This window comes from Rhinatrema bivittatum, chromosome 1 (genome assembly GCF_901001135.1).
Source record: "Rhinatrema bivittatum chromosome 1, aRhiBiv1.1, whole genome shotgun sequence".
NCBI classification, from domain to species: Eukaryota; Metazoa; Chordata; class Amphibia; order Gymnophiona; family Rhinatrematidae; genus Rhinatrema; species Rhinatrema bivittatum.
The window spans coordinates 78688962-78709665 of record NC_042615.1 but is presented as its reverse complement, the minus strand read 5'-3'; the positions used below and the strand labels follow the sequence as shown (position 1 = coordinate 78709665).

The window sequence follows — 20704 nt, the reverse complement described above, 5'->3', positions numbered from 1 at the left end:
GACTGGCATGTTGCCTTTTACAGTTCAATTTTTATCAGCACATTTCTGTTTATACTTTATGATGGCTTTATTCTGTATTTGGTGAGGGTCTGTGTTCTGCATGTGTGACTAAGATGAAGCATTCTGTTCTCATGTGGTTTCTCTGTAGGGGTCTGTAGATATTGGCCTGTTCTGTTTTCCTGATGGGAGGTGTTTTGATGTTTTACACTGTAGTGTAATATTTGCAGTGTTCATTTTTATAGGTAGGGTTGTTACTGTTTGGTGTTGGCAGATAGTATTGTGTTGATTCAGGAGGACCATGCCCATACCCAACATGTTACAATAGGCCTAATGCCATATGAGTTCCAAGTTGTAGTTTTCTGGTTGGCACCACAGCAGAGCATATAACCATCACAACAATGTGTATATTATTTTTACCTCAGAATATCATTTTTCATGTAAAATCTGTTGTTAAAAATGCGTAATTTTAAATTGTGTATGGGGAGGTGGGGGGAGGGGGAGCCAGGCTGTAAGGTTTGCCTAGGGTGCCTAATATCCTTGCACCGGCCCTGCTCGCAGAGGATGAAGCGTGGGGCACATCTGACTGGAACCTTTCTCTGGAGCTGTCATCTCTGAGAAGAATGAGTTCCCTGCCCCAATTGACATCTTCTTCATGAGGGTCATGAATTGACATCCTGCCACCATTTGGCTCAGAGAAGGGGTCTATGGGGATTCCCTCAGACCCATTACCTGATTTGCTGGGACATTCCTGCCCACTAGAAGACCTCTCTTACTCCAGATTCCTAGAAATATTGGAAAAAGTCATTAGAGTCAGCATCTGGAGTGATAAGGACCCCAGTAAGGGAGTTTTCGGCCTGCTTCAGATAATGGAAACTCCCTTGAATCAGCCGCTATCCCATTCAGTGGTGGTGGAGTCAGCTTTGAAGCAGGCTCGATGGATTATTGGTCTGCCTGAGCATGGGACTTTTTATATTCTTAAGGAGCAGCACAAGGCCATCCAGTCTCTGTGAGTGGGGACTGATCAGCTTTCCACCTCCAGACAGCCTTGGTTCACTTTTTAAGCAGACCTTTTTTCAGAGACACCCCTCCTACTAATGTCAGAGATAACACCCTACACCTGTACCTCAGCAGCATCAGCAACTTCCAACTCAATGCCTGCATGAGATATAATAGCCTAAGCATTGCAGCAGATTCAGCCCAAATCGAGGCCTAGATTTTGACAAGCCTTGACCCCTCTTGTAGGTGAAAGGATCCTGCTGTTCATCAATGAGTGGAGGATGATCACCAAAGCCACTGGAGTCTGATTACTATATACACTTCTACCAGCCTCCAACATTTCACCAACATTTGGTCTTCAATCCAGATCTCTCTCACATGCCCCAACTTCATCTCAAGATGGAGTTGCTTCTCAACCAGCAGGTGATAGAGCCTGTACCTCCAAACAAATATGACAAGGAGTTCTATTCCTGCTATTTACTTATCCGCAAGAAGTCAGGGCATATTGAAACCCATCTTGGATTTATGAAAAAGAAACAAGGGGCTGTTGCAGGAGACGTTCAAGATGAATACCCTGCATAGCTCTTGCTCTTCATTCAAGCAGGAGACTGGATGTTCATTCTGGGTATGAAGGATGCATATGCTCCCATCCCCATCCATCTTTCTCACTAGAAATACTTCTGATTCACAGTGAAGAATTCACCCTATCAATAAAAGGTTCCCCCATTTGGTCTCTTGGCAGCTCTGAATATCTTAGCAAAGGGCTTGGTGGTAGTGGCACTGCATCTTTGTCGCCAGAGGTTATGCATTTTTCCTTACCTGGATGACTGGCTAGTTATGGGACTTTATCAAGCAAGGAATGCTAGACTCCATGAGGAAGATGATTCAGCTCCTTCAGTCTCTAGGCTTTATAGTCAATTTTGTCAAACTCAACCTTGTCCCTGCCTAGAGAATCAATTTAATTAGAGATTGGATAGACTTGCTGGAGGAGAAATTGTTCTTCTTGATGGAAAGGGCCTTCAAACACTGGTCCAGAACATGCTATAGTGAGATCGTCCTGACACGGACATTTCTGGTTGGCCTCGGCCACATGGCGGCAGCAGTGTATGTGGTCTCCATGACTCATCTGAACATGTCATTTCTTTAGTGGAGCCTCCATTCTTAGTGGGATCAGCTGAGCAAACCTCTATCACACTCCATAATGTAAACTCCAGAGATTAAGGCATCCCTTCATTGATGGTTGGACCCATTGGTGGTAGAAAGAGCCTTACCTCATCAAGTGACAGATGGTGGGGTGCACACACAGGATCCTCCTGAACTCAGGGAATATGATTGGCAAAGGAAAGTCTGTTTCTAGGGGTGTGCAAGGATAAAAATGTATGTTTGTTTTTTAATTTTGTTATTGGAGTGTTTTTTCACACAAAAATTGTTTTTCTCAGTCTTAAGATCAGTGTCACAGGATCTGGAGAGCAATGATAGTGATCTAGCCTATGATATGTAACTGTTCTGTAGTATCCTTGACAACAGCTCATAGCCTCACACATAATTCACTGGGAAGGGCTGGTTACTATACAGCAAGTTTGCAACCAGCCCTTCCCAGTGAATCATGTGTGAAGCTATGAGCTGTTGCCAAGAATACTACAGAACAGAGACAACATCTCATAGTGATCCAGCCTATAACTGCTCTCTGGATCCTGTGACACTAATCTTAAGACTGAGCATGATATGTATTCTGCATTTCCTCTGTAGACATTGTCTACAGAGGAGATACAGTCTACATTGATACCTTCCATACCTTTAATTTAAACATAGTCATGTGGCAGCACATTCCCTATCTGCCATACCCCTAATTTCACCATAGATTTGCTGCCACTTGCTTATCTGCCATACTCCTTATTCCACCATAGGTGAATTGCTGCCATGCCCCTTATATCACCATAGGGGACTTGCTGGCACATGCCTACCCGACATACCCCTAATTCCACCATAAGGGACTTGATGCCGAATGCCTACCTATCAACAAAAGCCCCCAGTCTCATCATAAAATGTAGAAGAAAGAAAAGATTTACATGTCCTGCAAGCGATCACAGTTCCCTTTAGAAAGCCCATTTCACAAGAAAATCAAAATTACATCCAGTAGCTAGATCAGGTTCAAGCATGGAATGTAATAAAAGCTTATTTCAAGAAAATGATACTTATACTTCAACAGAATGATTGGCATCTCCCATGCCAGTCTGACTTGTTGCTGTACCTCTCATGCCACACCTCAGGAGTCTTTAAGCAATTCTGCTTTTCTGTCATTCCAAACTTTACTTGTTCTTGCTACCACTGTGCCTTGCTGTTGTACCCCAAACCTTACAGCTTGAGTTGTTCTTGCCAATCTGGGGGGGGGGGGGGGGGGGCTGCTTTTCACCTCTCATGCTGTTTTGGTGTCTTGATGCCACTGTGCTGCTTGGTCCCTTTATCAGTGCCTTGGGGTTTTTCCTGAGACCTTTTCTTCTTTATTCCTAATTCATGGTGCCTTAGGATCCTGATAACATTTTAGGTGCCAGTTTGCCTCTTGTTTTGCCTTCAAGGGTTCATGCCTCTGTTGTTGCTGCCCTTTTTTGGAGCCTTGGAGTTTTCTTCCCTACTATCTTTCTTCTTGGTTTGTTACAGTGGGGTGTTTTATCCCCAGAATAATAATGTAAAAAAAGACAAAAGATACAGGTTTCTATTAACATGACACTTGTTGTAAAGTTCTTCCTTTACTAGAGATGTGAATCGTGTGATCGATTGTCTTAACGATCGATTTTGGCTGGGGGGGGGGAGGGAATCTTATCGTCGCGGTTTTGTTTTTTAAAATATCGTGTAAATCGTAAATCGGGGGAGGGCGGGAAAACCGGCACACTAAAACATCCCTAAAACCCACCCCGACCCTTTAAAATAAACCCCCCACCCTCCCGAACCCCCCCAAAATGCCTTAAATTACCTGGGGTCCAGAGGGAGGGTCCCGGTGTGATCTTTTACTCTCGGACCTCCGGTGCGTTGTAGAAATGGCACCGGCGCTACCTTTGCCCTGTCATATGACAGCAGGGCAAAGGTAGCGCCGGCGCCATTTTGTTTTTTTGTCCCCCGACGTCAGGAGCATAGGAGATCGCTCCCGGACCCCCGCTGGACCCCCAGGGACTTTTGGCCAGCTTGGGGGGCCTCCTGATCCCCACAAGACTTGCCAAAAGTCCAGCGGGGGTCCGGGAACGACCTCCTAAACTCGAATCGTTTTGCCGTACAGCAAAATGGCGCCGACCATTCATGGTCGGCGCCATTTTGCTGTACGGCAAAATGATTCAGGAGGTCATTCCCGGACCCCCGCTGGACTTTTGGCAAGTCTTGTGGGGGTCAGGAGGCCCCCCCAAGCTGGCCAAAAGTCCCTGGGGGCCCAGCGGGGGTCCGGGAGCGATCTCCTGGACGCGTGACGTCGGGAGCTAGGAATCAAAATGGTGCCGGTGCTACCTTTGCCCTGTCACATGATAAGGGCAAAGGGCCACCGGCGCCATTTCTCTTCACAGCAGCCGTGGGCAGAGAGCGGGACATCGCGCCGGGATCATCGTGCCGGGACCCCAGGTCATTTAAAACATTTTGGGGGGGTTCGGGAGGGTGGGGGTTTGTTTTAAAGGTTCGGGGTGGGTGTTAGGGTTTTTTTGGTGTGCCGGTTTTCCCACCCCCTATTTAACGATACAATACAAATGCCCCTGACGATAAATCGTGGGCATTTGTATTGTATCCTGCACTCTAACGATTTTGGACGATTTTAAAATTATCTGACGATAATTTTAATCGTTCAAAAACGATTCACATCCCTATCCTTTACTCCTACCCAGCCACAGCCCCAGCCTGGTTCTTCCACCCTGTTTCTTTGTTGATTATTCTGGGGTGGTTGTCCACAAAAGCCCATAGTCTGAAGGAAGAAATACAGGCAGAATAGAAAACATAGAGGTGAGAAACCATTTATAATGTCCTGCATGAGATCACAGTTTCCTTCGGAAAATCCATGTCACAATCAAATCTAAATCCAACCAGACGGCTAGATCAAGTTCAAACAAGGAATGTAATAAAAACTTATTTCAAGTTCAGGTTCATTTTCTTGCACTAAATCTGATAATTGGCAAGTGTGCTTCAACAGCTCTCCAAACCATGCTCTTTGCCAAGATAGACTACTGCAATGCTCCTCTCCTTGGTCTCCCCATCTCTACCACCAGACCACTACAGATGCTCCAGAACGCAGCTGCCAGAATCTTGACTAACTCCAGCCGCATAGCTCATATCACCCCATCCTCCGGAACCTGCATTGGCTTCCAATAAATTAGAGAATTCTACACAAGTCCCTCACCATAATCCACAAAACCATCCACAAACAGCTACAGCTCAACCTTCAGATCCCATTCAAACTCCACACCTCTACAAGACCCATTAGAGAAGCATACAAAGGAAGCCTGCAAGTCCCCTCAACAAAAGCCACACTTCATACAGCCACTAAAGAACGGGCACTCTCAACGGCGGGATCTGCCATTTGGAATACCATGCCCCCAGACCTCAGACTGGAACCCTGCCCCCTAACATTTCGGAAAAAACTCAAGACCTGGCTATTCCTTCAAGCCTTCCCATAACCTTCAGAACCATGCAAAATGCCACCTAGTCATACCTAGCTACACAGGCAGCTAGGCCCCCCCCCCCCACCCCATCCCATCCACCGCCAGTTAAGTTTTATTTACCTTCTATCCTTTGTTTCCAGCTACCTCAGCTCCCAAGTTCATTTCACCTTGTTTAATGTAACTTTGCTTTCTTGTTAAATGGTTTGTTAAAGTTATAACCCCCTTGTTCCTTGTAAACCAATATGATACAATACTGATCATGAATGTTGGTATAGAAAAGAGTTATATAAATAAATAAGTAAGTAAGTAAGTAAGTAAAACAGAATGACTGGCATCTCCCATGACACTCTGCCTTACTGCTCTACCCCTCATGCTACACCTTGGGGATCTTTGTGCCACTCAGTTTTTCTGCCATGCCTATACCTTACACTTTGGAGTTCTTTTTGCCACCGTGCCTTGCTGTTGTACCCTAGGTTTGGATACGTTCTTGGAGGAGAAGTCCATTAAATGCTATTAATCAAGTTTACTTAGGGAATAGCCACTGCTATTAATTGCATCAGTAGCATGGGATCTTCTTAGTGTTTGGGTAATTGCCAGGTTCTTGTAGCCTGGTTTGACCTCTGTTGGAAACAGGATGCTGGGCTTGATGGACCCTTGGTCTGACCTAGCATGGCAATTTCTTATGTTCTTATGTAGACCTTACACCTTTAATTATTCTTGTCAGTCTTGGGGATTACTTTGCACCTCTCATGTTTTTTTAGTGTTTTGATACCAGTTTTTCTCAGTGCTGAGGGCCTTTCATGCCAGCTTTCTTGCTTTGTTCCCCCTTCATGGTGCCTTAAGATTGTAATGCCACTTTTGGTGACAGTTTGCCTCTCGTGCTGCCAGCAAGGGTTCATGCCATTGTTGCTGTTGCCCTCTTTTTGGAGCCTTGGGGTGTTCTTCCAACACTAGCTTTCTTATTTGCTCCTCTGATGATGCCTTGGAAAACTCATGCCAGTGCTGATACCCCTTTGCCCCTTTATGGAGCCTTAGGCTATTCACGCCATTTTTGGTGCTACTTTGCCACAGTCTAATTTGCTTGGAGTTCTTTTCTCCTTCTGATAATTTCTTCCCATAAGTGTTGTTTAGTTGACAGGCACTAGGATGGAGTTTGAGGCAGATCTCTGCTGCTAATTCTCTGTCTCCCACTCCTGATTGATTCTGCCTATTCATTTGAACCAATCAGCAGCAAAAGGCAGAGAAGCACTGTCTTCCTCTCCTATCCCAAATGGATCCCGGTAAAGGAGAGGGAAAGGTGAGGGCAAATGAAAGTGTGCATGTGAGTAAGAGATCAGAGGAGGAGGCAGAGAAAGACTGTGGGTGAGGGTCAGTAAGAGGAAATAGTAAGAATGAGTGTGCAGAAGCAGTAAGAGGATAGGACAGAGTGAGTGCTGGGAGGGGTAGTGTGAGGAGAGAGTAAGAGAGTGTGTGTGTGTGAGAGAGAGAGGGCATGAGAGGGATAAGCAAGGAATAATGAAAGGAGTGTGGGGGGAGAAGAGGGGGCAGCCAGAAGAAAGAGTGCGAGTTGGGGGAGAGAAGGAAAGGGGAGAGGAAGATCAGGATGGAGAAGGAATAACATTGAGGAGAAAGAGCTGAATTAGGGGAAGATGAGAGTAAGGGAGGGGATAAGAAAAGGTAAATAATGGGGAGAAGAAAGAGAAAGGTTTGAGAGTGAGGACCAAGGATGGCAGGCAATGGAGAAGGAGAGGATCCAGGGTTGGGAGAGGAATCCAGGTGATAATGTAAAAAGAAAGGGGATAAGGATTGAAAAAGAGAGTGCATGAAAAAGAGAAGGAAGAAATGTGAAAGTAGAGTAGATATGAAGAGGAAAAAAATCAGGAGTATGGAAGAGAAAAAGGAAGAGAAAGTATAAAGTATCTTCTGTTGAAGGAAAGAGATAGAACTGAAATAGAAAAGAAAATGAAACAGGACACTAGGAAAACAGAAAACAAAGACAAGAATATAGATAAGGACAAAGAATAAGAAAAAAAGACACTGAGCCAGAAAATCAAGCCAGAGTAATCAAAGGTTGGAAATTATTTTGTTATCTGATAGAGAATATAAAATAAAAATAAAGTTGTTCCAGAGGTGGGGGTGAAAGTCTGTGTCACCTTCTTCCCCTGCTAATCTCAGAATGAGCAGGAGTTGAATCAAGTTGCAGGTATGGAAACCTGTACCATGGGATCTCAATGTCAACTTAGCACAACTGATGAAGCCTCCCTATGAACCACTGGAGTTGGCTTTCTTGAGATTTCTGACGTGGAAGATGGTTCTCTTGATTGCTTTTGCTTTGGCTAGAAGAATCTGCAAACTTCAAGTATTGATTTCATGCTCTCAATACTTCCAGTTTTTTCACAATAGGGTGATCCTCTGCCTCCTAAATTTCTACCCCAAGTGGTTTCTGCTTTTCTCTTGAAACAGGCTATCATTTTGCCCATGTTCTTTCCAAGACCGCACATGCACAATGGAGAGAAGGCCTTCCATGTCTGTAAGCAGGCCTTAGTCTATTACCTGAGAAGAACTCGGCCTTATCATCAAGCTTCTCAATTGATTGGATCCTTTGATCCTAACATACTTTGCCCAACTGGCTAGTGGACAGTATTACACATTGTTTTGTATTGGTTGGCCCTCAGAACACAGAATCTGTAAAGGCTCATCAAGTAAGAGCCATGGCTACTTCAATTGTTCACCTTAGAGCCATATCCATTGAGGACATCTTGCAAAGTTATAACTTGGTCATCAGTTCACACTTTCAAGTCCAACAACTTTCAAGAAGTGACAGTAGCTTTAGACAAACAGTTTCACCTAGACTGTTTACCCGGTAGTCCACTCTCCATGGGGGAGCCAAGTTGCTTACTCAGTAAGTGCTCTATTAAGCAATCCTCAGCTTGGGACTCCTCACATGTCATAGCTAATTCAGCCCTGGAGAAAGCGAGTTTGCTTACCGGAAATGAGCCAGGTTGCTTATTCAGTAAGTGCTCTACTATGCAACCCTCAGCTTGGGACTCCTCACATGTCATAGCTAATTCAGCCCTGGAGAAAGCGAGTTTGCTTACCGGAAATGAGGTTCTCTGTAGATAGCAAGATGAATTAATCATACTTAATACCTTCCTGGGTCCCTGGAGAATCAACTATCTAGCTAAAGCTAAGTTCTACAATTGACTGGGGGGCTCATGAGGCAGTGCACACATGAATTCCCACACATGCTCAGAAGTAAAACTATACTAAGCTAGAGAGGTAGGTTCATTTGAACCCATGGGGGGAGGGAGAGTAGGTTACACTATACCGCAATGAGTGGAGTTGTCTGTTGGGGTGGAGGTGGGAACTTCTGAACCTACAATTATTTTTATATAAAACTTTGAAGAGGGCATAGGAGTGGTGGTGAGGGGACCACCACTCCTATGCCCTCTTTTTTTTTTACATAGAGGAAATCCTCTATGTAAAGTGACTCCTTTGTCACTTTTTTTTTTACATAGAGGAATCAGGGCTGCTTCGAGTGGCAGCCCCAGGTTGAGCCAGGAGTCAGCCCTGACTCCCGCTCAACCTTTTCTTTAGTTGTGGTGTTGGTGTTTTTTAGGTTCCAGGCTTTAAATGTGGTGTGGGAGCCTTGGTATCAATGTTAAGGCCTTGGGGCTCCCTCGACACATTTACTGCTTTTTAAAAAGGTGTTATTTTATCATGGCTGACCATTTTCCCATAATCCCCTCCTTCTATGTCTACCCTGAAGATTCATGTGATGAGGAAATGCCCTCTCCATATCCCTCAATCCCCCTCCCTCCTCATCCCTTAGCTCCCATGGTTAGAGAACCTCTCCAGCCCACCCCCTCAGTCTCCCTTCCTCCCTACCAGCACAACCCAAAGTGGCACAGACCATCTTGCCCTCACCCACTGTCTAACCCCTCCCTCCCAGAGCAGCCTGAAATATTATTTTATTTATTTATTTAATAGATTTATAAACCATTTTTCCAAGGTGTTCCAAAAGCAGAGTAAAACAGACTAAAAATATTATATATGAAAACAATACCAAAATAATTAACTACAAGTATAATACCAGAGTTAAAATAAAATAAATAACCATAAATAACAGAAAAATGCAATTAATTAATCAAATATCAGAGTAAAATAGAGACTCCAAATGTAACCTTCAAAAAGGCCTGCTGGAACAACCACCCTCTACTGAACATCATATAATCCTTCATCAGGTGAGCCTTCCTGGGGAGGGATCTTCACAGGCAAGGGTTTAAGTTTTAAACAACATGCTCCTGTGTTCCACTAAGCACACCTGAAGGAGGTGGAACACACAAGAAAGCTTTCTGGGTAGGTCTCCTTGCCCGACCCAGTTTATATGGAATCACTCGGTTCTTTACACAGACAGAGCTTATTCCATTAATTGCTTTAAAAATCAGCATCTACACTTTAAAGTACCACCGGAAACAAATTGGCAACCAGTGTAAGTCTTTAAAATTGGGCTAATATGATCTATTTACTTACAACTGGATAACACTCATGCTGTTGCATTCTGTACTAATTGCAGCTTCATTGTATACTTCATTGGTAGTCTGAGGTACAGTGCATTTCAGTAATATTTGACACAACCTCATCTCTAGAAATTGAATCTATCCTTAAAAAAATCAGACCCTCTACACACCCAACAGATACCATCCCCACAAAACATCTCCTCTCCATCCCCGGGATCATCGCCAAGCCCATCTCAAACATCATAAACAAGTCCATTGAACTTGGCAATATCCCCAAAAACCTTAAGCATGCTATCGTGAAACCCATACTGAAAAAGCCCTCCCTAGACCCCTCTGATCTCACCAATTTCCGACCTATCTCAAACCTGCCACTAATTACAAAAGTCCTTGAGAAAGCTATAAACAAACAGCTATCAGATTACTTGGATGAAAACAACATCCTTTCCCCCTCACAGTTCGGCTTTCGCAAACATCATAGCACAGAGACCTTACTCATTTCTCTCTCCGACCAAATTCTGAGAGGTCTTGACAAAGGTCTCTCACACATCCTCATTCTCCTAGACATATCCGCTGCATTCGACACCATTAAACATCAAATCCTATTAGAACGTCTTAGCAGCATTGGTATCTCAGGCCTGGCTCTACAATGGTTCCACTCATACCTAGCTGAAAGACAATTTAGCGTACAAATGGGTAACTCAACCTCCAAACCCCACAACCTCGCTCAAGGAGTACCACAAGGTTCATCTCTTTCATCTACGCTCTTCAATATATATCTCCTCCCCCTCTGCCATCTCCTTGCTAAACTTAACCTTCCGCACTTCATATATGCCGATGATGTGCAGATACTTATCCCGGTTAAAGACTCTATACACAAAGCCATTGAAACTTGGAAATCCGCCCTCTCTGAAATTAGCAGCCTCCTATCCAACAACTTTCTCGCCCTCAACGCTACTAAAACGGAACTCATCCTTATTTCACCCCCTAACATCTCCCCCACCCATCTTATGACCCCCCCCCCACACACACAACAATAATCCCTCCACTAACATCACCTTCCCCACCCATGTACGAAGCCTCGGCGTATCCATTGACTGTCACCTTAATTGCAAGAAATTCATCAATAACACCCTTAAAGATTGCTTCTACAAACTACACACCCTTAAAAGACTCAAACCACTCTTACATCTCAGTGACTTCCGTACTATATTACAAGCACTCATCCTATCAAAAATAGATTACTGCAACTCCTTGCTTTTAGGCCTGCCTAAAAACACCATACAGCCTTTACAACTCCTCCAAAATGCAGCTGCCCGAATACTCACCAACACCCACAAAAATGATCACATAACCCCGGTACTCAAACATCTTCATTGGTTACCCGTAGCATCTAGAATTACCTTCAAAGCCCTCACTTTAATACACAAATCTCTTCACAACCAGAACATGAACTGGTACAAAGAACACCTCTCCTTTCACAACAGCAATAGACCCACTAGAAAACAATATCTAGCAACATTACACGTCCCATCACCTAGGCTTACTAAACTTCGCACCACAAGCGAAAGGGCCCTCTCCCTAGCAGGTCCTTTACTCTGGAATAAACTACCTACTTCCCTCCGCCAAGAAACCTGCCCAAAAATATTCAGGCAAAACCTGAAGACCTGGTTCTTCAAACACTCATACACCTAACATGCACACAGTCACTAGCACCCCCCCTCCAACTCATTACCTCCCTCCTCTTCCCTCACCCCCCCCCCCCATTCTTTCCACCTCCTATCCACACCCTCACCACTTCACCTGACACTCTCCCATCTCCCCTACATCCCTTAAAGTGAAATTACCAGGACAGCATATTGTATATTGTACATAAGAACTTGTTATTCCCAAACACGTGTTTATATGCCGCCTACAAATGTTGATATCCTTCCTATTTACCAGAATTTCTTTGCCCCCCCCCCCCGTTTAGATGGATAACCTCTATCATGCATACCACTTAGTTAATTATTTATTGTATATTCTACTCTGTTAATTGTATGTTTTTAATGATCTTTGTATATTCTACACTGTTAATTGTATGTTTTTTAATGTTCCTTATATAATTATATGATAATTGTAAAGCCTGTTGCTCAGTTCTGTTCTCTGTAAACAGACGAGATGTTCCCAACGTTCGTCGGTATATAAAAGCTATTAAATAAATAAAAATAAATAAATAATACAGCCATGACATAACTAAGATCTGAATTACACTGAAATTTGGATTTCCATACTTAAACTAGAGTCTAAGAACTCTCCTAAATTAGAAGAATGTAGTGGGATAGCAGCTCCATCTAACAATCTGAAGGGGACAAGACTTGGCTCATTGCTATGCATACCCACAGTAATCTAGTTTTACTTGGATTAAGCTTTAGTTTATTCATTTTCATCCAGTCCATCACTGTTTCTAAGCAATGGTTTAATCTGTTTATGCTTACTTTAGTATCAATGTCCAAAGCAGTGGCGTAGCCATGGGTGAGCCTGGGTGGGCAGCTGCCCACCCAATTTGGACCCAGGCTCACCAAACTGGAACTGGAAGTGGAGCATCAGACCTGCAAGGCCATCGCGGGATCCCATCTCCTCGCGGCGAAGAGGAGGACCCAGGGCCGGCGCGCCATTCCATGCATTTGCACGGAACATATGGGGAAGCGATCCTGCGGCCATATGGCCCACTGATCTTCCTATTTTTGGGGGGAGGGGAGGGAGCAGAAGTGCCGAACAAGCTTCCGCTTCCTCCCTCCCTCCCCCAAGCAGGAAGATCGGTGGGCCGTATGGCCCAAAGATAGCAGGAGGCCGGTGGTAGCAGGAGAAGCCAACTGATCTTCCTGCTTGGGAGGAAAAGGAAGCGGAAGTTGTGCATGGGCTTGAATGTGTATGTGTGGGTGAGAATAAAAGCCTAGGTTTGTGTGTGGGTGAGAATGGAAGCCTGGGTTTGTGTCTGGGTGAGAATGGGAGCCTGGGTTTGTGTGTGGGTAAGAATGGAAGCTTGAATATGGGTATGTGTGGGTGAGAATGGGAGTCTAGGTTTGTGTGTGTGGGTGAGAATGGGAGCTTGAATATGGGTATGTGTGGGTGAAAATGGGAGTCTGGGTTTGTGTGTGTGGGTAAGAATGGGTGCTTGAATGTGTGTATGTGTGGGTGAGAATAGGAGCTTGAATATGTGTATGTGTGGGTGAGAATAGGAGCACCGGTTTGTGGGTAAGAATGGGAGTCTGGGTTTGAGTGTGTAGGTGAGAATGGGTTCCTGGAAGTGCGTCTGTGTGTGCATTAGAATGTAAGCCTGGGGAGGGGTGAGAAAGTGAGAGCTTGTATGTGTGTCTGCAGAGAATGTGAGCTTGTGTGTGTGGGAGTGAGACTTGAGTGTGTGAGGGAGTCTGTGAGAGAAAGTGTGTATGTGTGTTGTGGAAAGGAAGAAGACAGTAGTAGAAGAAAGACACTGAAAAGGAATTAGGAAATGAGTGACAAGGGAAAAAATGGGAAAAAGAGACTAGGACCAACAGATTAGAAAAATACAAAGATCAGACAACAAAGGTAAAAAAAAATTATTTTGAGATGTTAGATATGCCATCTTTGGGAATGTGCATTTCTTATATTTTTGTGTTTTGCTCTTTCTTCAGTATTCCACTGATGAGAGACTTTAGTTTCTCAGGTTTACTATTTTGGTTTTATCTGCATGTTTCTGTTTCTAATTTGTGGTCTCTTATTTCTATATTAGGTAAAGATCAGTCTCTGTTTTGCCTGTGTGTGTGACTGAAATGCAGTATTTCTGCTAGCGTGTAGTTTCTCTGTAGTAGTAGTCCAGCTTGGTCTGTTATTCCCGTAGGTGATGTATTAATGTTCTAGGGCCTGGTGTAGTATTTGCATTGCTGCTTTTTCATAAGGTTGCTGTTATTTGAATCCTGAGAGTCAGTGCTGTGACTGTATGGCAAGGTTCTAGATGCCTCTTTCTTTGCAAGAGTTGGTGTTACTTCACAAAATAGCAGTGGAGGGTTATTTTTTGCTGAGGTGACACCAGAATTTGAAAAAAAATTTTCATGTTGTAATGTGAATTGCTCCAGCTCCGTGCTGCACCTGTTCTGATGATTAATTATATTTTATTGTATTTATGAAGATTTTTGGTTTTCTGCAAAGATGGTTCATGAAAGAATACATTAATTTTTGTTTTATTACATGATTGGATCTGATTGTTTTCTATACTTGTGCATTTATAAACTGCAATAAATATAAAATAAATTTTGATTAATAAGGAATTTTTAATGCTGGTAAGTGGTTGAAATAATTGAGGTAAAATGTTTTAAAGTTTCATGCATGATGCATAATGGCTGTTGCAAATTACTTAGAAAGCCATTCTAGGGTGCAGTATATGGCATTATTTATCAATAAGAAAACAACTAGTAGGTCTCAGACCTGCATGCCTACAGTCCACCCATTTTAACCTTGTGCCCACCCAAAAAATCAATTCTGGCTATGCCACTGGACCAAAGGTAAATAAAGCTGAACATCTGGTAGCATAATCCAGATTTCTTATCATTGCATCATGGTTTCAAATAAATGGGAAAAGCAATGAGGACAGAAAGAAACTTGTAGTACTCCACAGATTAACAACCATGGTATTAAACAGTAATCTCCTAAAACTATACTTTGGGGTAGATTTTAAAAGGGTTACGTGCATAAGTTATGCGCGTAACCCTTTCAAATCTCCCCTGCACGCGCTGAGCCTATTTTGCATAGGCTCGGCGGCACGCGCAAGCCCCAGGATGTGCGTAAGTCCCGGGGCTTTTCTGGGGGGCGTGTCGCAGCGGTGCATCATTCGGGGGTGTTCCAGGGCATGGCCGTGGTTCCGGCCCGGGGGCGTGGACGAGGCCTCCGAAATCGCTCCCGGGCCGGGAAATCGCACGGCGGCAGCTGGCCAGCAGGTGTAACTTTCGCAATAAAGGTGGGGGAGGGTGTAGATAGGGCTGGGGGGGGGGTTAGGTAGGGGAAGGTGGGGGGAGGCCGAAGCAAAGTTCCCTCTGAGACCGTTCCGATTTTGGAGCGGCCTTGGAGGGAACGGGCAGCGCGCACAGGGCTCAGCACGAGCAAGGTGCAGATATGTGCATCCCCTTGCGCGCGCCGACACCGGATTTTATAAGATATGCGCGGCTACACACGTATCTTATAAAATTTGGCATACTTTTGTTTGCGCCTGGTGCGCGAACAAAAGTATGTGCGGGCGTACTTTTATAAAATCTACCCCTTTGAGATCTCCCCCTTAAATAAGTCTTAAACCACTGTAAGGCGGTGTCATGCAAACCTATTTCAATTAAGTATTCTTTCATACTAGGATGGTCTACTGTTTCAAAGGCAGTTGATAAATCTAATAACACTACCTTTTCCCAAATCTTGGTGTAAAGCATCTATTAAAGCTAATAGGGCAGACCTAAAGCCCAATCATAAAGGGTCAAGACAGTCTAAATGCTAATTCATGCTGCTGAAAGTTCACTATTTCTTCCATTACTTAATCCAAAAATGAGATAGTTTAAGCAGGAGAGTTTCTGCTACTTCGTTATGTTGGGAATGAGGGAGACCATAGGTCTGGAGGAACCTCTATGGTAGATTGGATTTTAGGATAGACTTTGAGGTAGATTTTTAGAAAGCTCCCAAGTGGCAGCTAGATTTTGGCAGACTAAGTTAAAGCTAGGTAAATTTTCATCTACACCCTAGCCAAATTCACTTAAACACAATAAGCTAAAAATGTAGCAGACTCTCTTGGCTGATCAATGGCTTTTTGAAAATGTATCCCATAATGAATAGCGTTTGATGGAAGAGCTAATAAATAGAAGGCAACAGAGGACAAAAGGAATATAGTATTGAAGGAAAAGTGCATAAGTAAACAAAATCTTCCAGTAGTAGAGTAGTTAGGGAGAGGAAGTAGAGTCATTATCCTGTATTTAGAATTTTGGAAACATCTGAATGTTTATCCTTTGACTGAATATCTACAGGAACATGGAGAAGTTCTTTTATGTGATTCAAGTTATTCCAAAGCAAGTGGATAGTAATTACAGTAATACATTTTAGAAAGCATATATTATCAATGGTTCAATTCAAACCATATTGGCTAAATTTAATCTACCTCATGAAATGCATTTACATACAAGAAAGACAAATTGACTAGTCAACAGAAATGTTTGGGGACTTGACAGATTACAAAAAGTGGGTTTATAGATAAGTCCAAAACTGGAGCTCTTGATAACAACTCATTAATCCCTTTGTAAAACATCCATATAGATTATATTTCTTAAAACATATGTTCGTTTTTGTTAGGGTCTAGAAGACATAGTAAGATAAAGAAGATGATGATTTTGATGACACTAATTTTATTTTCAACTTATTTTCAAGGTGTCCTTGAATGGCCATTTTGGACAAAACTGGTGGTGGTGGCCATAGGATTCACAGGAGGCCTTGTGTTCATGTACGTACAGTGTAAGGTTTATATTCAGTTGTGGCGCAGGCTGAAGGCTTACAATCGAGTTATCTTTGTGCAGAACTGCCCAGACACAGCCAAAAAATTGGAAGAAAAGAACTCTTCAATCAACCAGAACATAACCATTAAGGATACTGTAATAGTGCCAGTAGCACAGACAGGAACAAACTCACAGCAGTGCTCCGAAGGCCCTGCACCTGAGGTCATGCCTGTTTGATGGCACTAGCATTATTTATTCCCTGGAAAAATAAATAAGATGTATAGTAAGCATTTTCTATGTCAACGCCACTACACAGAACAGACTTGATTGTTCCCTGTCGAAAACCTGGTCTTCAAAAAGGAATCTGGTAACATACCATAGGTTTCTCACGCATGGAACCTGATCGTTTGTGATGCAGTTCCAGGATTAGTTTACAAGATAGAAGTGTAGATGGCAAAACAAAAACTGGGTGATGGCAGACATAGTAACATAGTCAATGATGGCAGATAAAGACCGAAAAGGTCCACCCAGTCTACATACAGCTCATACTATGAAGAAACTTTGTAACTGGACATCCATGATTTGGAAATACTTACAGACCTGCTGCAATAGTTCTATATAAGGGAAAAATATTTTTCCAGTTACAATATTTATTATCAGGGCTTCATTTTTCAATTTTACTTTTTTAATAGAAAAGAAAATACTTTGGAGGTACCAACATACTGTTGTAAAACTAGAAAAATTGAAATGGAATTGTTCCTGATAACCTTGTTTCAGCCATGGAACTCACTTTGTAAATCTCATGGTAAAAGTGAAGTGTTTGTATGCTGTAACTGAGCCAGATGTCTTAGCAGGCTTTTGCGCCACTGATGTTAGAAGGCCACCTGTGATTGTGTGAATTCTTTTCAATATATGTAAAGTGTTACTTTGGATTATAAGAAAGCAAGAAACCACTTATTAGTCCCGTGCCTCTGTAGGTAATACCAGAAATGTGAGAGAGACCACGAAGGAGCCAGAGATGGAAAAGTAGAAACTGGGTTTTGAAACATCCTTGAAGCTCTGGCTGCATACTGCTGTTCCTCCCTGACAGAGTGACCTGGTGCTTGTTATTCCTGTATACCCATAACTAGCTATTCAGGAATTCCATAAGGAAAGCAATATTTCATCTAAGGCAGATGATGAGCATATGTCACTTCATAAATGAAACAGCATAGCCTCCTAGAAATGTTCATCTGGAGACAGTGATAATGTCACGAGGGAATGGAAAGTTAAGCTTTTACAAAGACAAAAAAAAGAATGGATGAGCAGAAAACTTAAAGCCCTTAATTCAATCTATCCACTGTCACTCCCTTGGGAACTTAAAGGCTGGTTCACATGAACCTTGCTGAGGAAAGTGAAGTAAGGAAGAATAACCCATAAATACACAAGAAACCTTGCTGGTATGAACCCACTGAAATCCAATAGGAAGTTGTAGGCTGATAAATTGGTTATGTACATTATCTCTGGTCAACCACCAATTGTGTTCTCCATGATGCAACAAATGCGTGCTCTATTTAATTGGTAATCCAAACCTGGAAGATGTTTTGGCATAATAATTTGCTTATTCTATTTTAAATAAAATCAATAAAAGTTGTCTAAGCTCTGAACTGATTTAAGTATGCACTTAAAGTGGATATGTATGTAGCATATAAGTTTTCAAATGGAAACGACACAGTGAAGTCAAAACTAGTCAAGCATCCTAATTATGATGCTAACCAATGTGAAAAAGCTGGAAACTGTTTTTTGTTTTTTTAAATCTGATGGATATTTTGAAAGTAAACTGAAATTACAATATTTTTCTTTCTCAACAGAATCAGTGAGGTGTGAAATGAATGAACATTCAAGGCAGTCTCTATTAATTAGCTAAGCACTCTTCACATGCTGCGAGTATACCTCAAGATTTAATTCTAAAGTAATCCATTGAGTCCTCAAAGGAAGATTAGATGATGGTATTAGGCACTGAATAGACAAATCAGGTGTTACTATTGTCTGATCAACATACTAAAAAATGCATTAGATTAATTAATGTATTATATGTATAATGTTTGAGCAAGAGATTGATATCACAAAAAAAAAGAAAAATGTTGTGATTCACTCCAACTCTCCGACACATTTATTGCTGTTTTGTATCAGTCATGGGGATGGTATTATTAGGTGGTTGTGTGGCTGAACAGATGAATGTGAAAACTATTAGGGAAGAAACTGGTGAACTGTCTTAAATCTACCCCCAAATCTCTTACCTCAGCTAATTTGGTGTAAGACTACCCTAATAAACATCTCCTTGTTTATCTCAAGACTCCCACCCTACACCAAATACAACAAATGTAACCACACTGTTCAGCACAAAAAATAAAAATCCACTCAGATTTTAATAATAAAGTTTACTATCAATAAACAAAATATTTATTTTATTTATTTGTGGGTTTTGTATACCGACATTCGTAGGACATCATCATATCGGTTTCCAGGTAACATCGGAACGTAGCAGCAGTGCTTTACAATTAACAGGGAACAAAAGAAACTGGAAAAAAAAAAAAAAGGAAAATAGCAGACAAAATAGATCAACTCACATCTTTATGACAAAGTTTAAGCATTTCCAGTTCGATTTAGAAACCTTATCACACAACAATTTAAAACAAAACTCTCAGCAATTCCCAGTTTAAAATCAAACATATCCCTGAAAAGCCTGTCATTTTCAGTATTCTATTACCCTACATGTAACTGCCTTTTAAATGTGTAATCAGCTCTGTTTTATAATAACAACATTTACAAATCCCTTCCTGGATGAAAACGTCTCACCCACAAGCTAGAAACTGGGAATTGCCAGTGGCCATCTGTCTCTTTCCAAATGTTCTGAAGTTCTTTGATATGGGTCTCTCTCTCTCTCTGCATCGTATGATGAAAAGACTGATAATCCGGATACTGTAGCACTTGAATGTATGTTACTGGTAGTCTTTCACTAGTGCTATGAATTTGTCTTACAGCTGGATGTATTGCCATTGGTATTACGATAACTTATTACTGGAGTTGTGCACAGCTGGCTGTGCATGTAAGTGAATTGTTAATAAGAAAGTAGTTCTTCCAAGAATGAGCAAGTGTTCAAAGTGAGTTCTGCCAAGAATGAGCTCGGCCAGCAACTGTTGCCTATACTTTTCCAAATCAATCAGCAGAAATCTTGCCGTGACATCATACCAGCATTGTTCATGCAAGATATTGAAAACTCTTCCCAGTTCAGCAAAGCTTATTTGCTATCTGATAGCAGGTTTTTCTAATGTCCAGGATTTGAAACAATATCCATTTACAAAAGTCACACATTCAGCAATCTTCCTTGCAAAAGCTGTATGGATATATGTGTAGCTGACCGATCTATTAAATGAACATGATTACCCTGACCGATTGATAGTAGCTGGAGACCGCCAGTGTTCTCAACCAGAAGGCGTCGACACCCGGCAGGGTGGATGCCCTATTATAAGAAAAACATGGCTTACCGTGAGTCGGTGAATCCCCATGTATGCTGGCAGCCGGGCGGGATGCTGAGTCCATCTGCATACACTAAGGAAAACGAGATTATCAGGTAAGTAATCTCTACATTTCCTAGCGTGTAGCAGATGGACTCAAAACAAATGGGATGTACAAAAGCTACTCCCGGACTGGGCGGGAGGCTGCCCGAGGTCCGTTCAGGATTGCCCTTGCAAATGCTGTGTACTCCCTGGCCTGGACGTCCAGATGGTAGAATCTGGAGAAGGTATGGAGGGAGGACCACGTCGCCGCTTTACATATCTCTGCAGGCGACAGCATCCTAGTTTCTGCCCAAGAGGCCACGCGCTCTGGTACAGTGAGCCTTGACCCGTAGAGGTGGTGGTTTTCCCGCTTCTACGTAGGCTGCCTTGATAACTTCTTTGATCCAGCGGGCGATGGTTGCCCGTGAGGCCGCTTCTCCTTGCTTCTTCCCGCTGTGAAGGACGAACAGGTGGTCCGTCTTTCGTACTGCTTCTGACATTTCCAGGTATCTGGACAGCAGCCTGCCGATGTCGAGATG

The 20704-nt window shown here is 42.7% G+C and overlaps 1 protein-coding gene across 2 annotated transcripts in view; it reads left to right on the top strand.

The window, feature by feature from the left end:
- The window catches only part of MARCH1 (membrane associated ring-CH-type finger 1), a 777418-nt gene extending 758383 nt beyond the window's left edge, over positions 1 to 19035 (top strand). For both annotated transcript variants that reach the window (XM_029619082.1, XM_029619166.1), the window contains one exon: positions 16562 to 19035. In XM_029619082.1, coding sequence (XP_029474942.1) covers positions 16562 to 16863 — 302 coding nt within the window. In that variant the 3' untranslated portion in view covers positions 16864 to 19035. The remainder of the gene's footprint in view (positions 1 to 16561) is intronic.
- Positions 19036 to 20704: the final 1669 nt, after the last annotated feature.